This window comes from Rattus rattus, chromosome 2, assembly GCF_011064425.1.
Source record: "Rattus rattus isolate New Zealand chromosome 2, Rrattus_CSIRO_v1, whole genome shotgun sequence".
Lineage (NCBI taxonomy): Eukaryota > Metazoa > Chordata > Mammalia > Rodentia > Muridae > Rattus > Rattus rattus.
The window spans coordinates 111,329,352-111,352,072 of NC_046155.1; the positions used below are offsets into that span (position 1 = coordinate 111,329,352).

The window sequence follows — 22,721 nt, forward strand, 5'->3', positions numbered from 1 at the left end:
TGCATGGTGATTTGTGATGGTATGTTTATCTTCTACCCAACTTTTAAAATGAGTTTTTATTTATTCATTGAGAGTTTCATGCATTTACACAATGTATTTTGATCAGGTCCATCTATCACTACCGTTCTCCAATTTCCTCCTAGAAAACTTACCTTACATCCCTCCCAACCTTATGTTTTTGTTTTGTTTTTGTTTATAATTAATAATTAATAACCCCTTGCAAAACCAGTATGTGCTCTTAACTGCTGAGCATCTCTCTAGCCCAGGATAATTTTAGATTTTAGATCCCTCTCATACATGCATATAATGTTCTAGACCTTCATGCCCCGACTCCCTTTAAAATAACTGCCTGAGTCCAATTGAGCATGGGGCTGGCCACTGGGTCATAGCAAACCTATCAGAGGCCATACCCCTATAAAAAATGACTTTCCCTCCCCCAGAAGCCACCAATTGTCAATAGTTCTTCAGCTAGCGATAGAGCTCTGTGGGCTCTTCTCCCTTAGTGACCATCAACTGCCTATAGCTTCCTACTCCAGGGGTGGAGCCTCAGGAACTCCTCCCTCATCCATTAGAGAAGACCCACTAGAATTTTGACTCACTGATCTTATGCAGGTCTTGTGCAGATAACCACAGCTGCTCAGAGCTGATGTGTGCATTAGCTATGTCCCGAAGTCAACACTTCACAGTTCTCCTCCCTATCTGCCATCTCTAACATTCCTTCTGCTTCCTCTTCAGCAGCATTGCCTGAGTCTTGAATAGAGGGAGGTTGATACAAAGAACTCACCCACATCAGAGCACTCACAGCTACTTATACTTGGCACTTTGATCAGCTTAGTCTCCCTGTTAACCACTACCCACTGGGGAAAACGAAACAAAACCAACCAACCAACCAACCAACCAACCAACCAACCAAACAAACAAACAAACAAAAAAAACCCCAAAAGACAAAAAACCCACCAAACTTCTCTGCTCTGAAATCATGCATCTACAGGCACAAACAAATAGCATCATCGTTTAACCAAACAACAGTAAATTCCCCCAGGAGGCCCTTATGGGTCCTCAGTTATGTGCTTTTGACCACCAGGCATGAATTCCTTCCAGACTGGAATCACTCAGATCCAAGGAAAATAGCTGCTAGTTACCTCCAGTGACAGCTTTACCACTATTGCACTGGTGGGCCTGTCTTTCCAGGCTGGTAGGTATTTTAGCACATAAAGCTCATTGCTTGTGGTATGTTACATTCTCTTCCCCAGTGAATGCACATGACCTTCTGGGACTATGTAAGCTAGCCATCAGGGCAAGTTTCTTGGTGAATCAAGGTTTTTTCCTAAGGTTGGTTTTTCTAAGTCCTTCATCCAAACAGTGCTACACTTAGACTTTTATGGAAAGCTTGAGCGTGTACATCACCTCAGAGGCTCAGAGCCTCAACATTGGTGGAGTGTTTTAGTTAATGACACACAGGGACTTTGTGAGGGAATGCTGACTGGTCTGGCCTTGGATAGGACTTGTGCAGGTAACCATCACTACGTTACTGTGAGTTCCTGAGGCAATGGTGCCATGGCGTCCTGACATCAGCATTCCCCAGCACTCATCTCTACTCTCCATCTCTTACATTCTTTTTGTTCCCTCTGTCTAGATGGTTTCTGAGCTGTAGGGGTTTGATGTAAATGTTCCATTTAGGGTTGAACACTCAAGAGTCACTTACTCCCATCACTTTGGTTAGTGACTATTGACTCTGTCATTGTAAACAGAAGCTTCTTTGACCAAGGTTGATAGCACTAATTTAAAGGAATAAACACAAATATTAGGAAGGCATTTTGAATGCGTGGACCATGTAGTAGTGACCACGTAGTATAACAGCAGTAGGAGGTCCCCCAACCCCATGGACTATGATCTCTCTTTGATCTGGTTTATAGTGTCATGTGTGAAATCATTCCCATTGCACGGGTCTTAGATCCATTCAGAAAGCAATTGGTGACCCAGAAGAGCTATGCCATCATTGCATCGGTGGGCGTACCTTGCCAGACAGGTTGGTATTGTAGCCCCCACAGTTGAACACTGGTGAGACCATTGATGCCCAGTTTCTCCCAAGTAGTTTGCATCTTCTGACAGAAAAAAATTCAGCTCAATCCCAGCTTGATTTATTTCATCCACTATGCCCTGCAACCAAAATGTGTTGTATTTTTAACAGTAGGGTCTCTCCATCTAGCTCTGATGGGAATCAAGAGCAGTGGTGATAGCTTATGCTGTATTGGGGGTCTCTGGGACCTCCCTGACCAGCAATCTGTGGGCAGTATCCCAATCCTAGCACTGAGATTTTCATTTAATAACCCATTAATTAAACGTACATCGCTCAGTGAGCATGTACATTGCTGCCAAGTGTGAGGACTCCGGTTTGATCCCCAGGTCCTCCACCACATAAGGAAAGAACTGACTCTCGTAACCGACTGCCACGTTTGTGGTATGGTGATGCCCACACACAATGTAATAAATGCAGCAGGCAGGGAAGGGAGTGGGAGAATGAATGACAGGGGCCCAGGATGGGCTCAGGTTCATAGAGTGCTTGCTGAAAGTCTTGCTTTCTATTCCCAATACTGTATAAAGCGGATGACCATGAACAATTGTAATCTCAGCCCTTTGGTAAAGTGGAGGTAGTAGAATGAGAGCTTCGAGGGTATCCTTGGCTACATTGTGAGTTCAAGATCAGCATGGGACTACATAAGACTCTGGGGTGTGTGTGTGTGTGTGTGTGTGTGTGTGTGTGTGTGTGTGTGTGTGTGTGTGTGTGTGTGTGTGTGTGTGTGGTGTGTGGGATGAAAAAAAACCCAAATGTTTCCAAGAGTTAAAACATAAAGCAGGCATAACTCCCAGAACCTTCCGCTTTCCTTCTGCTTCCTCTCCTGACACATACCACATTTCTCTCCAGCCTCAAGCAGGCTTTGTCCCTGACTCCTTCCAGCCTCCTTGGTTTCTTTTCCCTCATCCCCAGCACCTCCCTCTTCTGCAGTGATGACATCAAAGCGAGGACCACACAAACCCTCTGCTCATTGGCTCTGGATCCCAGGAGGTGCTCAGGTCTGCTTAGGCTCAAAAAGAAAGGGCTTGTGACTCTTGGGCGCTTGGGAGTGTGCAGATTGGCGCTCTCTGCGGCTCTCCCAGCTTCAAGGCGAGGGGAGATGTGGTTCCCTGCTGCAGTCCATCTGCAGCTCCGGGGCCCACCCTGCTGCCGTTGCCTGTGTCACCAGTATTGGCCGTGTGCTTAGGGCGTAGCTGTTCATGAGTCAGCTGATTCCCTTCCGTGGTGCTGTTGGTTATCCATTTATGGAGCTTCTAGAAGGCCCCGGAGATTGCTGTTGGGCACAGCACGGCTTTTTTGAGTGGATTCCATGCTCTCCAGCCAAATGCCCTTAAAGTAGAATGAAGTTGATCATCGGAACACGGATTCTGAGTGACCCCGGCAAGCATCCATGCCTTGCTTCCATATTCACACATTGATGCTTGTTGGGAAGTTGTTCTCCTGTCAGTCCCGATTTCATCTTCAGATGTCTGGGAATTTCAGGTGCCCAGTGTTATTAGACTTTGGTTTCTTGAAATCATTTCTGTATTAATTTTTAAAAACTAAAAAATAACCGTATGAAGCGTTATTTTTTTTTTAACTAGATCAGCATGGCTTTGATGAACCACCCACTTGCTGTGGAGTTCTCTTAATAGGAATATGAGATTTCTTACCACACATAACCCAACCGGTGCAACCCAGAACAGATTTAAGAACTACAGAATTACCAGGGTAGTACACACATGGGTGTGTGACACAATTTAAGATAGGGCTCTGGTTGAGAAACAAGGTGTCCAGGTTCTAGGCTGGCCTTTTGATGAAAGCCCAACACCGTCCATGACAACCGGTTAAGCCTTGAAAACATGAAACTTTGGGAGGAGCCCAGTTGCTGTGTTGCTCTGCGTTGTGCTGCAGGTCCTGGGAGGGCCCCAGTGCTTGTTGCTTTAGCATTAACTGAAAGTGCAGTGAAAAATGAGGAGGAGCTACAGTTTACAGGACAAACGTGCGGCAGAGCTTTCTACAGCAAACAACTTCTTAGAGAAACAGTGTTCTGAAGTGCGGCTGCTTTTCAGGGTCTCCAATGGAAAAAAGCATTTAATACAAGATGGCTGCTTTATGCTGTTTCCTTGGGTGTGGAGCCTGAGATTAGACCAAATTTACTGCACATTTTAGTCAACAATATAGGCTTGGTGAGTGAATCTAATAATGTTTCCACAGGAATATTAAAGCTATGTGCTTGATAAAAGTGCAACCTGTTAGGATTGTTACTGTCACATGTGAGATACGCAAGAAATTTAGTGAGATTGGCTGCCAAGACGTGACGCAGTACTTGTCTGGTTTTAGTTACACAAAATTCCACCCAAAATATAAGCAGCGCCCCCAACCTTCTGTGGCTTATTCCTTAAGTCACTTCAAACACTGCAGATACATAGCTACCTACCTGCTCTTCGGTGCTCGCCTTCTTGAATGTGCACTGGTCGCACGTCAAGTTTGTGCAACGGTTGCTTCTGTGGGACTTTAAGTTTCACAGTGATCAAGTGCATTTCCATAAATCTCACCCTATGCCATTTTGAAACTTCTAGTTAGAAAAGGCAGCTTTGATAGAAGCTCATGCGAGATCCATTCTGCACAGAAGCAGCGTGTGCTTAATGTCTTCTGATGAAGAATGCCTTGCCATAAATGTTCATGTTTGGCGTATGAATTAGAGGAGGAGGGCTGAGGATAGACTAGGGGAAGACTGTGAAATAAAATACTGTGCCGGGATAGTGTTTCATTTAGTAGGCATCTCATATGTGTATTTGAATGTATGTGGGTGTACACATGCACACAGCAGAGGGTTAACGTCAAATGGCAAGTGGCTTCCTCAGTTGCTCTCTTCTTTGCTGTTTTGAAATAGGGTCTCTCAACTTTTACCTGGAGCTTGCCAATTGAGCAAGGCTGGTTGGTCATCGAGCCCCAGGGTCCCCCTGTCTCCTTGAGGTCTACCCCAGTGCTGGGGTTACAAGTGCATCCTGCTGCTCTCAGCCTTTTTACATATGCTCTAGGGGTTGAACTCAGTTCTTGCATGGCAAGCTCACGACTTACTGAACCTTCTCCCCTGCCCCTACCTTTTTTTTTTTTTTTAAATAAAAGTAGAGTTATGTTGTCTTTGTATCTAAAATGGTGTTTAATTATCCAGTTTCTGAAACTCCTATTTTCTTTTGGTCAAACATTAGAAATTACTATTACTTAGCTTTAAAGTCTGATATTTTCCCATGTGTTCTTAACCCGAACAAGAGTTTCTACTAAGAATTTGGACATGTAATATTTTATGTTTTTCAAGTGATGTGACTTAAATTAGGTTTCTTGATAATCATTTTTTACCGTGAAGCTGATGAAATGATTCTATGTTTTAATGTTAAGACAGCCATATTTTCACTTTGGGAAAGAATCGTTTGAGTTCTGTGGGAGAAATAACTGGAGAATGTTTGCAAACATCAGGTACTCTGTAAGCTTAAGTAAGCATCTGAATAAATAATGAATTGCAAGAGAGACTTCCAAGATATGATATGATATCTAAGATATGGCATGACAAAAATAATACATTATTTAGTAAATCACCAAGGTTTACAGTTTTGAGTTCACCATAAATTATAACAGTGCTAAACCTCACACACCTAATAACACTGGGACAAAGGATATTAACTAGCAGTATCGGATTCCATGGAGGGATCCTTTCTGGCATAAGCAGCCATTTTCTTCTCTGGGTGCATTTACTGAGTCTGGACATGGAATAAAAAGGATTAGGTTGGGTCCAGACAGATTGTTTCTCCTGAGGAGATGAGGAATCCAACAAGGTTCTTGGCAGCCATGTGGGGCTGATGCAATAGATCAGAAAATTGGAAACCTTAGCCAGTTTCTTCCATCTTTTGTGAATTGTATCCCCAGGGACACAGGCATTGCATGTGAGATTGTAATCAGAGGTTTACTGGGTCTTCACAAGGACTCACTGCCTTATTCTCTTCTAGGAATGTATTATTTTGCTTTCTGCATTTAGGTCTATGCTTTGGGGATATCGTTGGCTGAGGACTAGCACCCAAGAAGCTGGTGTTGGAAGAATAAGACCCAAACAAGGGGCAGTTGATTCATGAATGTGCAAAATATTCTCCATGGATTTTAGTAGTTTACCTGGCTTGACCTGAGAGACAGTCATAGAGGACCTACTCATTATGTGCAGCAGGAATCCTGGCCAAGGAGACAGCAGGGTAGGTCTTAAGAATGACTTATGCAGGGAAAGGACCCGGCTCACAGCAGGGGCTCCAAGCCATTCTTTCCTGTTTGTCTTGGAGTGTGTGCACTCCTGAACATGGGGGAGGTAGACGTTTTCACTAAACAGGCCTTAAAAACACCAAAGGCAGACTGATGTCACCCCTAGAAGCAAACTGCTCAATTGTGTCTGTGTGAAGGATGGAGAGGAGAGTGTTCTGGAACCTGAAACATTACATCAAGTCTTTCTTAGACTTAAACACCTTCCCCATGGTGTTTACTCTCATTGTTCCTCGTTTTCCTCATTTTTTGGCATGCTGACCCTTCCCACCCCCAATTCTCTAGTTTTCTTTTTATTAAGGACCAAAAAGAATGCACAGTACCCAACAACCCAAAGGGCAGTGAGCCTCTAGCCGCTCAGCCCCCATGTCCTACTGAGTCTTGAAATTAATGTATTCTTCTGAAAGGGATTAGTCCCCTGATGGGTGGACCTCATTTTCTCGTATGTAGTTTTGCATGCATTTCTTGAGTGCTTATGACTTAACTCATCCTTCACTCCTGGGCAAAGTACAAAGCCAGGTCTCCTTTTGTGTCTTTATAGGAAGTGCCCATTCTTCTCCGAGCACTCTGACTTCTACATGAACTTATTTTTTTTCGTGGACATAACACTTTCTCTCTTATGAAATGGGACTTGTGTCTAGACTTTGAGCTCTACAAAGGCAGGATTCTAGGCAGAATTTCCCCACAAAGTTTGGTTAATAGTCAGCAGTTAATACTAAAAGAAATATCCAGAAAGGAATTCAGAAAAGGGTTATAGGAAGGTGAGCCTGCAGGTCCTTCGGGAACAAGGCTGTTACCGCTGTATGCCTTAGCATCTTACCCCAACACCCAAAGGAAAACAAATGACAAACGTAACCATGGTGACAAGACTGGCCATTTTGGAACCTGTTTATATTGTATTTCTTCATTGAGCCCAAACAATCTCTGGAGACGGTGTCAGACCTTCTGAACACTCATAGCTTCCTTAGGCCAGGTGTAGGTGTCTAGCGAGAAGGAGTCATAGTCTGGAGTGTAGATCAGAGATTTTATAAAAGCCTCCTTGTCCTTGGGCTCTGGATAGTAGGAGGCCAGGTTGTGTTTGTACGCATAGTCGAGGACCTAGGAAAAATACATTTGGATGAGGAACTAGATTTGTGGGTAAATCTATCTTGAAGGTCCCTTACTTGGCAGCCAGGGGCAAAGGGATATCTCCTAAAGAACCAGACATGTTTCTCTTCAATTGTCACCTATGACACCACTGGAAGGGGAGATTTAAAACATTCTTCCTAGATAGTGTTTGCTTATTTTCCCAAGAGGCTAGCAGTCCCCGTCTCCCAGAGCTCTGGAGACGAAGGATTCATACCTTGTGTCTGGGCCAGGCTAAAAGAGGCTGATCCTATCTCACCTGCTTCCCACTCCCTGTGGGTTTCCAGCCATAGCAGACTTCATGGCTGCTTCCGTTCACTGGTCGGTAAGCAGAGTAATTATAACTTTTTTTTAAGAGCAATGTGAATATAAGCCACTCCCATGAAGGCTGAGAGGTTGAACTGGATAATTATCTTATGACCAAAGAGCTCTAATGAAGTAAGTGGGGTGGCTAAGCTGGGTTGGGACCCAAGTTGTTGGACTTTACAGCTGCAGGTTAAGGGTGCCTGCCCTGGACAACAAACTCATGGGGAATATGTATTGCTTTGCAGTGCAGTTCTGAAATTATCTGTCATTCTTACAGAAGAGCCATATACCCTAATGGGAATGATATTTACTCGCTATCCACCTTGGATAATTATTATTTGAAATTGGTCTTTATTGTATTATGCTGCTATTTGAAAACCTATCACCTTTTCATAATCTCCTTGCATAATCTGGAATATCATGTGAGTCTGATCACCTTGTCACCTTGTCACCTCTTAAAGAGAGAAAGAGGAAAAAATAAACATCTGCTCTGCTCAGCAGGAACATTTACTCTCCAGAGTTCCGGAGAAAGGAGCTTCTGACCTCTTCAGAAAGAGAACTGAAGTTGAAGGAAGTAAGGTATTTGGGCCACAGTTACCCCTCTGCTGATTGCTAGAGTGAGGACTGAGTCCTGGCCATGATGCTATGCAGGCTGACCTTTCTCATAAATGAATGATTATGATTCATTAAGAAAAAATTCCACCCACATTCTGGTTCATAAGACCATGGCCTCTAATGACCCTTTCCTGATGTTTTGGTGGAAATGTGGGAACTTTCCTGAATGGGTATTTGGGGTGGGACTTGAGGACTCAGTCTGTTGACCAGGCAAGAATTTGTCACTCAGTCTTTGGGGTGCATGCAGAGAGGGTCAGGGAGCCCAGAATGTTTCCTCAGCTGCCATCCTCTTAGACTCCCCAAAGTCCGAGGAATAGGTGGAGCCTTACTACCCATATTAGAGGAGTACAAGTAGGATGCCCCTTACTTTGACTGCAATTCTCAGAGACACATCTCGGATGGTGCTGAGAGGTGGGTACAGTCTCCCCTGGGACAGGTGCTGCTCAGAGACTTCTTGGGCAATTTGCTAGAGATGAAGAGGGAGAGGGAGAGGGAGAAGGAGAGAGAGAGAGGGAAGGGGAGTGGGAGGGAGGGAGAGAGGGAGAGAGGGAGAGAGAGAGAGAGAGAGAGAGAGAGAGAGAGAGAGAGAGAGAGAGATCCATTTTTTTCTTCACAGAACAAATCCATCCCATTATCCCAAAGCTTGTCCAGGTACCGCAACCAGTGTCACACATAGCCCTAAGAAAGCTTAGTGCTTAGGCTTAAACAAAGACTCATTCTTTCTATAGTAAATATAGCTGACGTTTAAAGCAGCATGGGGCTCTTTGAGTTCTAAAAGAAAATCGCTAAGCCTAGAAGAACGTAGTAGCTGTGACTAGCAAACAAAGACTTTTGTCCTCTGGCTGGCCACAGCGGTAGCACAGCACTCTCTGTGCCTCTTACTTCTTGGATTCTAGTCTCCTCCACAGGCTTGATATTCCAGGCAGCCACCTAACCCAAATAATTTCTCTGTTCATGGGTCTATGAGTTTTCCTTTCCAGCCTTGTTTCTGGTCTAATGCCAAGGTTGTAGTTCAGTGAGTGGGTAGAAGAGACAAGAGAATGAATCTAGGGGTCGCCAGGCTTAAAGACCTGGTGTTGATCCACCAACCCTGTTAGACGCATCCTAGGGAGAAAAGACTTCGGTACCTCTGCTGTCAGGAGGAAAATTTCATCTGGGACATGTCGGATCCCACCAGCAATGATGCCCAGTGCTACCCCAGGAAACACATAGGCATTGTTTCCCTGACCAGGAATGAATGTCCTGCCGTCTTCCAGAGTCACACTCTTAAAAGGACTTCCACTGGCAAAGATTCCTCGGCCCTGGAGGCAGGAAGAAAAGAAGAGCTGGAGCGTGGAGACAGGTTTGGGATAGTCATGGCAGTCATTTTTATCTCTTAAATATTGGGCCACCTTCATTCTCCCCTAAGTGTCCAGAACTGTAGTGAGAACTTGGTAAATGCTCTAAGAACAATTATTTATTTGACCAGAAAGCTAAGCCCCACCTCCCTTTAAGTTTCTGACAGTGGAGGTCATGTTGTCTCTTCCCCCCAATATTTGGAAGGGCCAACTTAGAACAGTTGCCTAGAGAATATAGGAGCCATGGTGTTGGACAAAGCTCTGTTGTTTGGGGAAACATTGAGAAATGCAGTATCATGGGAGAACTTTGGTTTTGGAGTTGGATCTAGGTTTCAGAGATAGCTCTAGTCCTTATTAGCTTGATGATGTTTGGAAAGTTGACTCATCTTTCTAGACCTCAGCTTGCTCACTATGATGGGGCACTCTTTTGTCACCCAATTAGGGTTTCTGGTAGAAACTGTTACTACTTTCTCTCAGCTGGTGGGAGAAAGGACTCCCCGCTGACCTCGGTGACCCGGTAGCACTTCTCAGCTGTGCACTCAGCCTTGCTGGTGGGGTTGCTCAGGGCAAAGATGATAGGGCGCTCATGGAAGGAGGCCATGTCCCTCAGAATCTGCTCCGTGAAGGCTCCTGCGATGGCAGCGACACCTACAGGGAAGAGGGTGGGGGGTAGTAGGGAATGCCTAATGGGTATAAATATCCCATTTTTCTTCTTGTGGCACTGTGAGGGAACTAGGTACCCCATGACAGACTTGGGAATCTTGGGGATAAAATCTGCTATAGGGTTGAGGGAGCAGAAGGGAAAAGAATCCTGTTGCTTGAGTTTGCTAAGACCTCTTGTTCATTCCACAGAGACCACTGGTTTGTTTCAGGTCTCTGATCCTTTGTACCTTAAAGGCGTTCTGAATGCTGCTGAGAGCAGAGCGCTCCTCTAGTACAGAGACAGGTGTCAGGGTCCCTGTCTTGGGGTGGAGAGAGACCTCACCTTCATGCAAGAGAGCAACATTGTCCTTTCCTACTCTGTTTTATCATTCTGTGTCAACAAGTTGCAACTCTTGTCCTTCATTTCTATAGTTTCTATAGAGAAGTCACTGAATATAAGTCTACAGCATTGAACCAGACACAGAAGAGGGGAACCTGTGCTTCTACAGGTTGTTTCACTGAACCTCAGACTCTCCATCTGCAAGTTAGGAGGGTTAGCTGGGCTGGGTAGTAGGACCCCTTCTTCCTCCTACCTATAATTGCCGTGGGCTTCACCAGCCTTACTACCTCCTCCAGGGAGTTGACTTCAGGATGCTCTTGGGCAAACATCTCCTTCTCATGGTTTAGGTGGCTTCTACCCTGTAGGAAAAGAAGAAAGATGGAGTAGGTAGAATGTTGAAGGCATTGAACAGGTCCTTGATGCATTAGGATTCTGACAGTGTTTTGGATTGAGCCTCATGATTTGGTCTGAGCCTGCAGAATAGTGAGGCTCCCTTGGTCAGATTTCCCAGTAGGACCTAAGGTGAATGAACCCTAAGGAAATGTATACAGGTGTTTCTTTTTAAAAATTTTAAAACAATTTTAATTACATGGTTGCTTTTGCCTGCTTATGTTTGTGCAATGTGGATGCAGTGTCTGTGAAGGTTGTAAGAGAGCACCAGGTCCTATGTAACTGAACTTACATGCAGTTGTTAGTCACCGTGTATGTGCTGGGAATCAAATCAAATCAAATCTGGGTCCCCTAAAAGAGCAAACAAGTGTTCTTAACATCTGAGCCATCTCCCCAGCCACACAGAAAAACTGATAAGTCATCTTTTATTTTCTTTTTTAGCTGTTGTGGGTCATTGTTTTCTGGGTGAGGAACAAAGACTCCTCAGAAATTTCTTAGCCTTTATGAATCCCTTGGCCTCAAGAAGTGCAGTTCACAGGTTCACAGGATAGGGGTTTGAGACTTCCAGTGCCACAGAGCTGATGTGAATGGATTTGCTAGGATCCCCTAGTCTTCCTGTGAGTCTCAGTAAGCTGAGTCTAGGGTAGGCAGGTCATGGTATTTCTTCATACAGAAGCCTGGTAGTGACGGATTAGCCCAAGTTCTGGTAATGAGTTCAATCATTTCTGACTTCTCCAGTTGGCCTCCTGAGTTCCAGAATGATGTGGGTGTCAAGCCTAAGCTCCTTGATTAGAAGTCAGCTCGATAGGGTGAACACAGTGATGGAAAAGGTGACTAAGAAGAGTCACCAGTGTCTGGTAACCTGCTCAGAGACCATTCTCTGGAATGATGGGGGGTGGGGGGATGGGAAGATGTATTGTTAGGCCAAAGATCTACAGTGATCTGACTGTGCAAAGTTGAGGAAGAGAGAGAGTATATGTCTTTTGAAGAACTATGATTCAGTATGGCTGAGAAAAGGCTGAAAGGGGTATTCAGGTATCCATACATGCGAGGACACACATGTACATGCATCTGTACACACATATGCACACATACATATACATGCACACAGACAGGCAAATGCACATACATACAGGCAAATGCACATACACAGTAAATTTACATGCACACGAACACACACATGCACACGCACACACATGCACACACTCAGTACCTTTGGACAGTGTCAATTAAAGCTTTTACTTTGGAATTTTCTTTTTGCTTGCCATTCTGTTTATCACTTTGCCCCTTGGAGAACTCTCTCTCTCCTCTTCCCTCTTATCCTCCTCCTCCTCCTCTTCTTTCTTCTCCTCCCTTCCTCCTCCTCCTCCTCTTTCTTCTCCTCCTTTTACTCCTCTTCCTTTTCCTTCTCCTCCTTCTCCTTTTCCTCCTCCTCTTCCTCCTCCTCCTTCTCCTTCTTCTCCTACTCTTCTTTTTTTTCCTTTGAGAAAGGCTTCCTCTGTGTAGCCCTGGCCATCCTGGAACTTTCTCTGTAGACCAGGAAGGTCTCAAACTCAGAGATCCACTGCCTTCCGAGTGCTGGACTTAGAGGCATGTCCTGCCATGCTCAGCTGGAGAACTCTTTCAGTTTAGTTTTTGGCAGCTCTAAGTGTCAAGAAACCTTCGTTTTTTCAAACCTAAACAGTACCTTGACAATCAGACCCTTGGAGTCCACCATCCAGATCTTCCTTATGGCCTCTGTCTTGGGTATGCCTTCCTTTTCCAGGGCCATGACAAGGAGGTGGGCAATGCCCATGGCTGCCTGGGGGGTGGGTAGCATAAGGACAATATTTAGACTCACAGTTGTTCAGCACATACCAGGCGTTTTACTAAGATGCGCCTTTCTCTTTTCCTCAGCCCCACAGCTCCTAGATGGCCCAGTTAAATTTTTACTTTGAGAAACTCAAACATTGAGACTCAAAACGCTTCAATGATCAGCATACACTTGTGCTGCTTTGTCTTGTCAGAATCCCAGCCTGCCTCTCCCTGGGAAGACTACCCCACCCATTCTTACTCTTCTCGGCACAACCGTCATAGAGTTCTTCCAATGGTACTTACCTCACCCGCACCCTGGAAAACAAACACATGATTGGACAGCCTGTTCTTGGTGATTCTCAGTGCAGCCAGGATCCCTGCCACAGCGACAGAGGCTGTGCCTGCAACAGAGTGAACTCTATCAACCTGTGGTCTCTAGCTGTCATTCCCCAAGAAAAGGCTCTTGACAGGACTCCCAACAACTGCGGGAGAAGAAGCAACTTTTCTTTCCTTTGTTTTTATGAGACAGGGTTTCTCTGTGTAGCCTTGGCTGTCCTGGAACTCACTCACTCTGTAGACCAGGCTGGCCTCCAACTCAGAAAGATCCACCTACCTCTGCTTCTTGAGTTCTGAGATTAAAAGCATGCACCACTGCTGCCTGGCTAAAGCAACTTTTCTTAACTCTTAAAGAAGTCATATGTGCAGGCTTGTGGGACTCAGGGCAAATCAACTCAGCCTTTTACCGTCTACTGTAAAAAGCTGTTTAAGAAATAGTCCTGGGCTGGAGAGATGGCACAGCAGTTAAGAGCACTGTCTGCTCTTCCAGAGGCCCTGAGTTCAAATCCCAGCAACCACATGGTGGATCACAACCATCTGTAGAGAGCTCCTACAGAGACGAGCTAATCCCTCCTCCTGTGCTGTACATATGTAGAGGACAGTCTTGTTCACTGTGTCGTCCCGGTGACTTCCATCATGGTGACTACAGTGCATCAGATCCCAGCTTCTCTGTGTGAGTGTCCGTTACTCCTTCACAGTCTGTCATTTCTTCACCACTGTTGGCATCCCAGGACACGGAACCCATAGAACTACTCATGTAAGGGATAAAGACTTTTGAAAATAAGACATGATGGGACCACAAGACACCATGTCATGAGCTGCCCTTACCCACCACATCATAAGACTGTATGGTAACAATATACAACGTATGATCTGATTTAATAAGAAATACGTTGTTCCCGTTCTCTTGTAGGCAGAACACATGGGCCTCTCACAATTCTACCAGATAACATACTTACAAAATTATGCTTCCTGTGGCTTCAAACTTGTGCCCTGCCTGATTAGAGGCCTTAATTCCCAGGAGAGAAGAAACATTCATTAGGAATCACAGCAAGTCTAGTCAATTGGGGTTTGAGACCATCACTTGAAGATTAAGATTTTCGGGGTTTCTCTGTGAGTGAAGAAGTCTCTCATTTCTCTGACTGCGGGGATCGATCCTAACAACCAAGAGGAAGGTAATCATCAGAACGGAAGCCAGCTGTTGCTGAGACATTCTCTGGGGGCATCTTGATAGCTCCGTGCTGGTTTGTAAATCTCAATGCACGTGACAACTAAAGCTAGGCAGAGCTATAGAAGATCCAGGGCCTTCGGAAATGCAGGGCTATGCTACCTTCCTGGTGAAGAACCCTGGCCAGATAAAGTCCTGTCTGAGGACAAGAAAACACGGAATGGTTGAATGGAAGAAGTAGATGTGCACCGGTGACATTCTGACTGGCCAGGAACACCAGCAAGCAGGTGTGCATCACTCTTCCTTACTTATATGACTGTAGATAATGGAAGGGGTTGGCTGATTCTTTGTCCCTTCTTTTCACTCTAATCATTTGATAAAGCATCGGAAGGTGATTCTATACTTTAATTATGGAGTAACAGGGTTTTCAACCATGGCTGGGTCTGAAGAACAAGTTAATTCTTCCTATCGATGCTTAAGGAGACTCGCTTGAAGTCACGAGTAACTGTTAGGACTTGTCTCTTCCCACTTCGGGGAGAGAGCGGGACAATTTGCCTTGGTTGGAGAGTTCTGGTGTGTTAGAGCAGCTGTTGACATCTGGAAATACAAAGGTATGGAATTATGCGCCTGTACGTGAGAGAGGGTGGCTGCACCAATGAGCACACCTTTCAGAACCACTGTGCAGGCTGTGTGCAGGGATCTGCCAGGAAAGGTGCCAGGGAGTAACTGAAAGGCTTTGGGAAAAGACTACTCCCAGGTTAGCCTCCACCCTGCAGAATCCCAGGTAAAACCCAGGACATTTAATGACATTTGAATTTTAGGTAAAAATAATTTTGTATGGGTTTGTCCGATGAGCCATTTAGGATACTTTTTAAGGAAGTATCGTTTATTTGACATTGGAATTCAGAAGATAGTTTTGCATCTGCTAAGTCAGACAGTCCCACAGACTCGATCCTCCAGTTCCGTAGGCAGTTGAACCCCTTCGCAATGATTCAGCCATCATTTAGAGCTAACCTTGCAGCCCTCGGCACCAGCCAGCTGCCTCCTCTTTTGTTCTCAGCTTGGCGGGGGTGGGGGAAGGGGGGCGGGTAGCAGAGTCTTATTGTTTTTTGTTTTTGTTTTGTTCTTCCTGTTTTTCAACTCTCCAATACACAATTCACACTTTTTGTGTTGAATGTTCTCCTGGTACAGGTTCTGACTGACCCTGAGGGCTCACAAGAAAACTGTAACCATGGTGTCACTGTGAAGCCTCCATGATGCAGTCAAAAGGGAAGGAAATTAAAGTTTATGGTTTGTGCCATTCTAACCATTAGAAAACAAAATGAGGTTATGTGTGGTTAGTGACGGATGGAGCAATGGAACATGGGAGGTCCCAGAATTCTTTTCAATTTAAAGAGAGACTTTTTTTTTTCTTTTAGAAAATGGTTTCCCCATCTAAAACCAGGGCATAACAATGTTTTTACCCTTTGACCTTATACTTCTACTTTTAAATATCGATGCATAGGAATCTCTGAAATATGTCTACTAGAACAGCAGTTAAAAGTACTAGCTGCTCTCCCAGAGGTCCTGAGTTCAATTCCCAGCAACTACATGGTGGCTCACAGCCATCAGTATTGGGATCTGGTGCCCTCTTCTGATGTGCACAAAGACATTAAAATACGTGAATACATAAATTTAAAAAAATGAAGCGAAAGCTCTACATAGCAAAAACTTCCCATGGGACTGGGGAGATGACTCAGTCTGCAAGGTGCTTTCTGCTCATGTAAGGACCTGGATTTGGTTGGGTCCTTAGCACCCATGGGTAAGCTGGACTGGTAGTAAGTGTCTGTAACCATAGAATGGATTCAGGAGGATCCCGGAGGCTCACTAGGTGAAATGGTAAATACCATGGTAAACGTGACACTGTGTCTCAAAGAACAAAGGTAGAACATGAAGAGAAATGGACTCAGTGTCAAACTCTGGGCCACACACTGGCGTGCATGGGCGCACACACCTGAATACACCTCATGCAAACAATTTTTATTAAAGGTTTTATGATGATTGCATAGCGACCCAAGAAATGCTAGGAATTAGTAACTAACACATCTCTAAAACTGTATGGATTTTATGTGTGCTCGTTCAGATGCTGACACGCACCAGTGGGCTTGGCTTCTCCCTCCCTCGGAGGCCCCAGTTCTTGTCATTTGGAATCAGTTTTTCTGCTCTGTAGATTTTCTATTTTCAGGGAGGCTGTTTGCACATCATCCGCCAGTAGATGGCGCCAAAGATATTTCATGGTAGATGTTTCCTGGGCTAGACAGTCTTCAATTTGATTTTCTGTTTTTGTGTATTGGTTATCTTTTGAGGTTGGAACCTGAGGGTTGAATAACTGAACTTATTGGCAGAACACAGTGCTGGAGGAGGTTGGTGATTCTGATCTCCTATACTTAGAGGAGGATACCGACCTGGAAGTGAAAGTGGAGTGGTTTAGTCTGTGCTCTAGAAGAAAAACTGGATCACAGCCTTTCCTGGGGAGCTGGAGGCAGCAGCCAGGGAGGAATACTTGCTCTGTGGGCGAGAACTGTGGGACGGGAGTGGGATGGGTAAAGAGGGGGCTGATGGATGAGAACTTTGGCAGGAGACATCAATGTTCAGCAACCACTCTGAATGGTCAGGAAAAGACCGTTGGGGAATTGTACAGAAGAGTTGCACGCTGCAATAAAGCAACCCAAAGACAGCTGCCATTTATTTATGACACCTTTGTTGCTGTGTGCTGTGGTGTATGTTGTGTGTGTTTGTGCATGATGAGAAAGCGTGTGGTGTGTGCGTAAATGCATGTAAGGCCAGGGGAGGGTGTTATGTGTCTTCCTTTATTGCTCTCGACCTTACTGCCTCAGCAGGAAAGGAAGCTTTCCAGTTCACTGTTTTAGTTAGGCTAAGTCTCCACGATCAACCTGTCTCTGCCCCTCCCCCAGTGTAGGGTAGGGGTTAAAGTCAAGAGCAGCCGCACCTGGCTTTTTACATGGGTATTGGAGGATTTGAACTCAGGTATTCTAAGTCCTATCGATTAGTCTTTTTTTTTTTAGATTTATTTTTTTCCATCTTTATTAAATTGGGTATTTCTTATTTACATTTCAAATATTATTCCCTTTCCCGGTTTCCAGGCCAACATCCCTCTAACCCCTCCCTCTCCCCTTCTATGTGGGTGTTTCCTTCCCCATCCTCCCCCATTAGAGCAATTCCCCCAAAAATCCCCTTCACTGGGGGTCCAGCCTTGACAAGGCCAAGAGCTTCTTCCCCTTCCACTGGTGCCCCTACTCGGCTATTCATTGCTACCTATGAATTTGGAGCCCAGGGTCAGTCCATGTGTAGACTTTGAACAGTGGCTTAGGCCCTGGAAGCTTTGTTTGGTTGGCATTGTTGTTCATATTGGGTCTTAAGCCCATTGAGCTCTTTCAGTCCTTTCTCTGGATCCTTCAGTGGGAGTCCCGTTCTTGGTTCTGTGGTTTGCTGCTGGCACTCGCCTATGTATTTGCCATATTCTGGCTGTGTCTCTCAGGAGAGATCTACATCCAGTTCCTGTCAGCCCGCACTTCTTTGCTTCATCCATCTTATCTAGTTTGGTGCTGTATATATATGGGCCACATGTGGGGCAGGCTCTGAATGGGTGTTCCTTCAGTCTCTGTTCTAAACTTTGCCTCTCTATCCCCTCCCAAGGATATTCTTGTTCCCCTTTTAAAGAAGGAGTGAAGCATCCGCATTTTGGTCTTCTTTCTTGAGTTTCATGTGTTCTAATCTAGGGTAATTAGAGCATTTGGGCTAATATCCACTTATCAATGAGTGCATACCATGTATGTTTTTCTGTGATTGGGTTACCTCACTCAGGATGATATTTTCCAGTTCCATCCATTTGCCTATGAATTTCATGGAGTCACTGTTTTTGATAGCTGAGTAATATTCCATTGTGTAGATGTACCACATATTCTGTATCCATTCCTCTGTTGAAGGGCATCTGGGTTCTTTCCAGCTTCTGGCTATTATAAATAAGGCTGCTATGAACATAGTGGAGCACGTGTCTTTTTTATATGTTGGGGCATCTTGTGGGTATATGCCCAAGAGAGGTATAGCTGGGTCCTCAGGTAGTTCAATGTCCAATTTTCTGAGGAACCTCCAGACTGATTTCCAGAATGGTTGTACCAGTCTGCAATCCCACCAACAATGGATGAGTGTTCCTCTTTCTCCACATCCTCGCCAGCATTTGCTGTCACCTGAGTTTTTGATCTTAGCCATTCTCACTGGTGTGAGGTGGAATCTCAGGGTTGTTTGATTTGCATTTCCCTTATGACTAAAGATGTTGAACATTTCTTTAGGTGTTTCACAGCCATTCAACATTCCTCAGCTGTGAATTCTTTGTTTAGCTCTGAACCCCATTTTTAAAAGGGTTATTTGTCTCCCTGCAGTCTAACTTCATGAGTTCTTGTATATTTTGGATATAAGCCCTCTATCAGTAGTAGGATTGGTAAAGATCTTTTCCCAATCTGTTGGTTGCCGTTTTTTCCTAACAACAGTGTCCTTTGCCTTATAGAAGCTTTGTAGTTTTATGAGATCCCATTTGTCGATTCTTGATCTTAGAGCATAAGCCATTGGTGTTTTGTTCAGGACATTTTCTCTAGTGCCCATGTGTTCGTGATTCTTCCCCACTTTTTCTTCTTTTAGTTTGAGTGTATCTGGTTTGATGTGGAAGTCCTTGATCCACTTGGACTTAAGCTTTGTACAGGATGATAAGCATGGATCGATCTGCATTCTTCTACATGCTGACTTCCAGTTGAACCAGCACCATTTGCTGAAAATGCTATCTTTTTTCCATTGAATGGTTTTGGCTCCTTTGTCAAAAATCAAGTGACCATAGGTGTGTGGGTTCATTTCTGGGTCTTCAATTCTATTCCACTTGTCTATCTGACTGTCTCTGTACCAATACCATGCAGTTTTTATCACTATTGCTCTGTAATACTGCTTGAGTTCAGGGATAGTGATTCCCCGGAATTTTTTTTATTGTTGAGGATAGTTTTAGCTTTTTTGTTATTTCAGGTTTTTTGTTATTTCAGATGAATTTGCAAATTGTTCTGTCTAACCCTATGAAGAATTGGATTAGAATTTTGATGGGGATTGCATTGAATCTGTAGATCTCTTTTGGTAAAATGGCCATTTTTACTATATTAATTCTGCCAATCCATGAGCATGGGAGATCTTTCCATCTTCTGAGATCTTCTTCAATTTCTTTCTTCAGAGCCTTGAAGTTCTTATCATACAGATCTTTCACTTGCTTGGTTAAAGTTACACCGAGGTATTTTATATTATTTGGGGCTATTATGAAGGATGTTGTTTCCCTAATTTCTTTCTCAGCTCGTTTCTCTTTTGTGTAGAGGCAGATTACTGATTTATTTGAGTTAATTTTATACCCAGTCACTTTGCTGAAGGTGTTTATCAGGTTTAGTAGTTCTCTGGTGGAACTTTTGGAATCACTTAAATATGCTATCAAATCATCTGCAAATAGTGATACTTTGACTTCTTTCTTTCCAATCTGTATCCATTTGATCTTCTTTTGTTGTCTGATTGCTCTGGCTAGGACTTAGAGAACTATATTGAATAAGTAGGGAGAGAGTGGGCAGCCTTGTCTAGTCCCTGATTTTTAGTGGGATTGCTTCAAGTTTCTCTCCATTTAGTTTAATGTTAGCAACTGGTTTGCTGTATATGCTTTTACTATGTTTAGGTATGGGCCTTGAATTCCTATTCTTTCCAGGACTTTTATCATAAAGGGGTGTTGAATTTTGTCAAATGCTTTCTCCTAATCTAATGAAATGATCATGTGGTTTTGATCTTTCAGTTTGTATATATCGTGGATTACATTGATGGTTTTCCGTATATTAAACCATCCCTGCATGCCTGGGATGAAGCTTACTTTTTTTTTTTTTTTTTTTTTTTTTTTTTTTTTTTTAGGAGCTGGGGATCGAACCAGGGCCTTGCTTCCTAGGCAAGCGCTCTACCACTGAGCTAAATCCCCAACCTGGGATGAAGCTTACTTGATCATGGTGGATGATTGTTTTGATGTGTTCTTGGATTCGGGTTGCAAGAATTTTATTGAGTATTTTTGCACCGATATTCATAAGGGAAATTGGTCTGAAGTTCTCTTTCTTTGTTGGGTCTTTGTATGGTTTAGGTATAAGAGTAATTGTGGCTTCATAGAAGGAATTTGGTAGTGCTCCATCTGTTTCAGTTTTGTGGAATAGTTTGGACAGTATTGGTTTGAGGTCTTCTATGAAGGTCTGATAGAATTCTACACTGAACCCATCTGGACCTGGGCTCTCTTTGGTTGGGAGACTTTTAAAGACTGCTTCTATTTCTTTAGGAGTTATGGGTTGTTTAACTGGTTTATCTGTTCCTGATTTAACTTCGGTACCTGGTATCTGTCTAGGAAATTGTCCATATACTCCAGATTTTCCAGTTTTGTTGAATATAGCCTTTTATACTAGGATCTGATGATTTAATATCCTCTGATTCTGTTGTTATGTCTCCCTTTTCATTTCTGATTTTGTTAATTTGAACACACTCTCTGTGTCCTCTCATTAGTCTGGCTAAGGGTTTATCTATCTTGTTGATTTTCTCAAAGAACCAGATTTTGGTTCTGTTCATTCTTTGTATGGTCCTTTTTGTTTCTACTTGGTTGATTTCCGCTCTGATTTTGATTATTTCCTGCGTTCTACTCCTCCTGGGTGTATTTGCTTCTTTTTGTTCTAGAGCTTTTAGGTGTGCTGTCAAGCTGCTGATATATGCTCTGTAATCTGTCCATTGATGAGAGTGGGGTGTTTAAATCTCCTATTATTATTGTGAGAGGTGCAATGTGTGCTTTGAGGTTTCGTAAGGTTTCTTTTATGTATGTAGGTGCCCTTGTATTTGGAGCATAGATATTTAGGATTGAGAGTTCATCTTGGTGGATTTTTCCTTTGATGAATATGAAGTGTCCTTCCTTATCTAATGACTTTTGGTTGAAAATCAATTTTATTCGAGGTTAGAATGGCTACTCCAGCTTGCTTCTTCAGAAGATTTGCTTGGAAAATTGTTTTCCAGCCTTTTACTCTGAGGTAGTGTCTGTCTTTGTCTCTGAGGTGTGCTTCTTGTAGGCAGTAAAATGCTGGGTCCTCATTACATATCCAGTTTGTTAATCTGTGTCTTTTTATTGGGGAGTTGAGTCCATTGACGTTGAGAGATATTATGGAATAGTGATTGTTGCTTCCTCTTATTGTTGTATTTGGAGGTGAGATTATGTTTGTGTGCTTGTCTTCTCTTTGTTTTGTTGCAAGATGATTAGTTTCTTGCTTTTTCTAGGGTGTAGCTTGCCCCCTTGTGTTGGACTTTACCATTTATTATCCTTTGTAGGGCTGGATTTGTAGAAAGATATTGTGTAAATTTGGTTTTGCCTTGGAATATCTTGTTTCTCCATCTATGTTATGATAGTTTTGCAGGATACAGTAACCTGGGCTGGCATTTGTGTTCTCTTAGGTTCTGTGTGACATCTATCCAGGATCTTCTGGCTTTCATAGTCTCTGGTGAGAAGTCTGGTGTGATTCTGATAGGTCTGCCTTTATATGTTACTTGACCTTTTTCCCTTACTGCTTTTATTTTTTTTAAATTTTTAGGATTTATTTTTCCACTCTATTGATTATTGATTACCAGCTATGTGAAAGTTATTTCAATCAAGTAAATTGATTCCTCCCAGTTTAGTCTTCATTCAGCTACTTTAGTCCTTTTGATTAGCATCATCTTACCGATACTAGAAACCTTGCTGAGACTCCCTTACTGCTTTTAATATTCTTTCTTTGTTTTGTGCATTTGGTGTTTTGACTGTTATGTGATGGGAGGAGTTTCTTTTCTGGTCTAATGTATTTGGAGTTCTGTAGGCTTTTTTATGTTTATGGGTGTCTCTTTCTTTAGGTTAGGAAAGTTTTAGTCTATGATTTTGTTGAAGATATTTACTGGTCCTTTGAGCTGGGAGTCTTCACTCTCTTCTATACCTATTATCCTTAGGTTTGATCTTCTCACTGTGTCCTGGATTTCCTGTATGTTTTGGGCTAGGAGCTTTTTGCGTTTTACATTATTTTTGACAGTTGTGTCAATGTTTTCTGTGGTATCTTCTGTCCCTGAGATTCTCTCTTCTATCTCTTGTATTCTGTTGGCAATGCTTGTATCTACAAGTCCTTGTCTCTTCCTTTGGTTTTCTATGTCCAGGGTTGTCTTCCTTCGTGCTTTCTTTATTGTTTCTATTTCCATTTT

At 43.5% G+C, this 22,721-nt stretch overlaps 1 protein-coding gene across 1 annotated transcript in view; it reads right to left on the reverse strand.

Annotated features, from left to right (window-relative positions):
• Window positions 1-7,217: 7,217 nt before the first annotated feature.
• Window positions 7,218-22,721, reverse strand: part of LOC116893210 (NADP-dependent malic enzyme, mitochondrial-like) — a 30,401-nt gene continuing 14,897 nt past the window's right edge. Inside the window, exons 3-9 of the mRNA XM_032895098.1 lie at window positions 13,214-13,311; window positions 12,804-12,917; window positions 10,980-11,085; window positions 10,250-10,392; window positions 9,535-9,708; window positions 8,775-8,873; window positions 7,218-7,459 (exon numbers count right to left, since the gene is read on the reverse strand). Coding sequence (XP_032750989.1) covers window positions 7,298-7,459; window positions 8,775-8,873; window positions 9,535-9,708; window positions 10,250-10,392; window positions 10,980-11,085; window positions 12,804-12,917; window positions 13,214-13,311 — 896 coding nt within the window. The 3' untranslated portion in view covers window positions 7,218-7,297. The remainder of the gene's footprint in view (window positions 7,460-8,774; window positions 8,874-9,534; window positions 9,709-10,249; window positions 10,393-10,979; window positions 11,086-12,803; window positions 12,918-13,213; window positions 13,312-22,721) is intronic.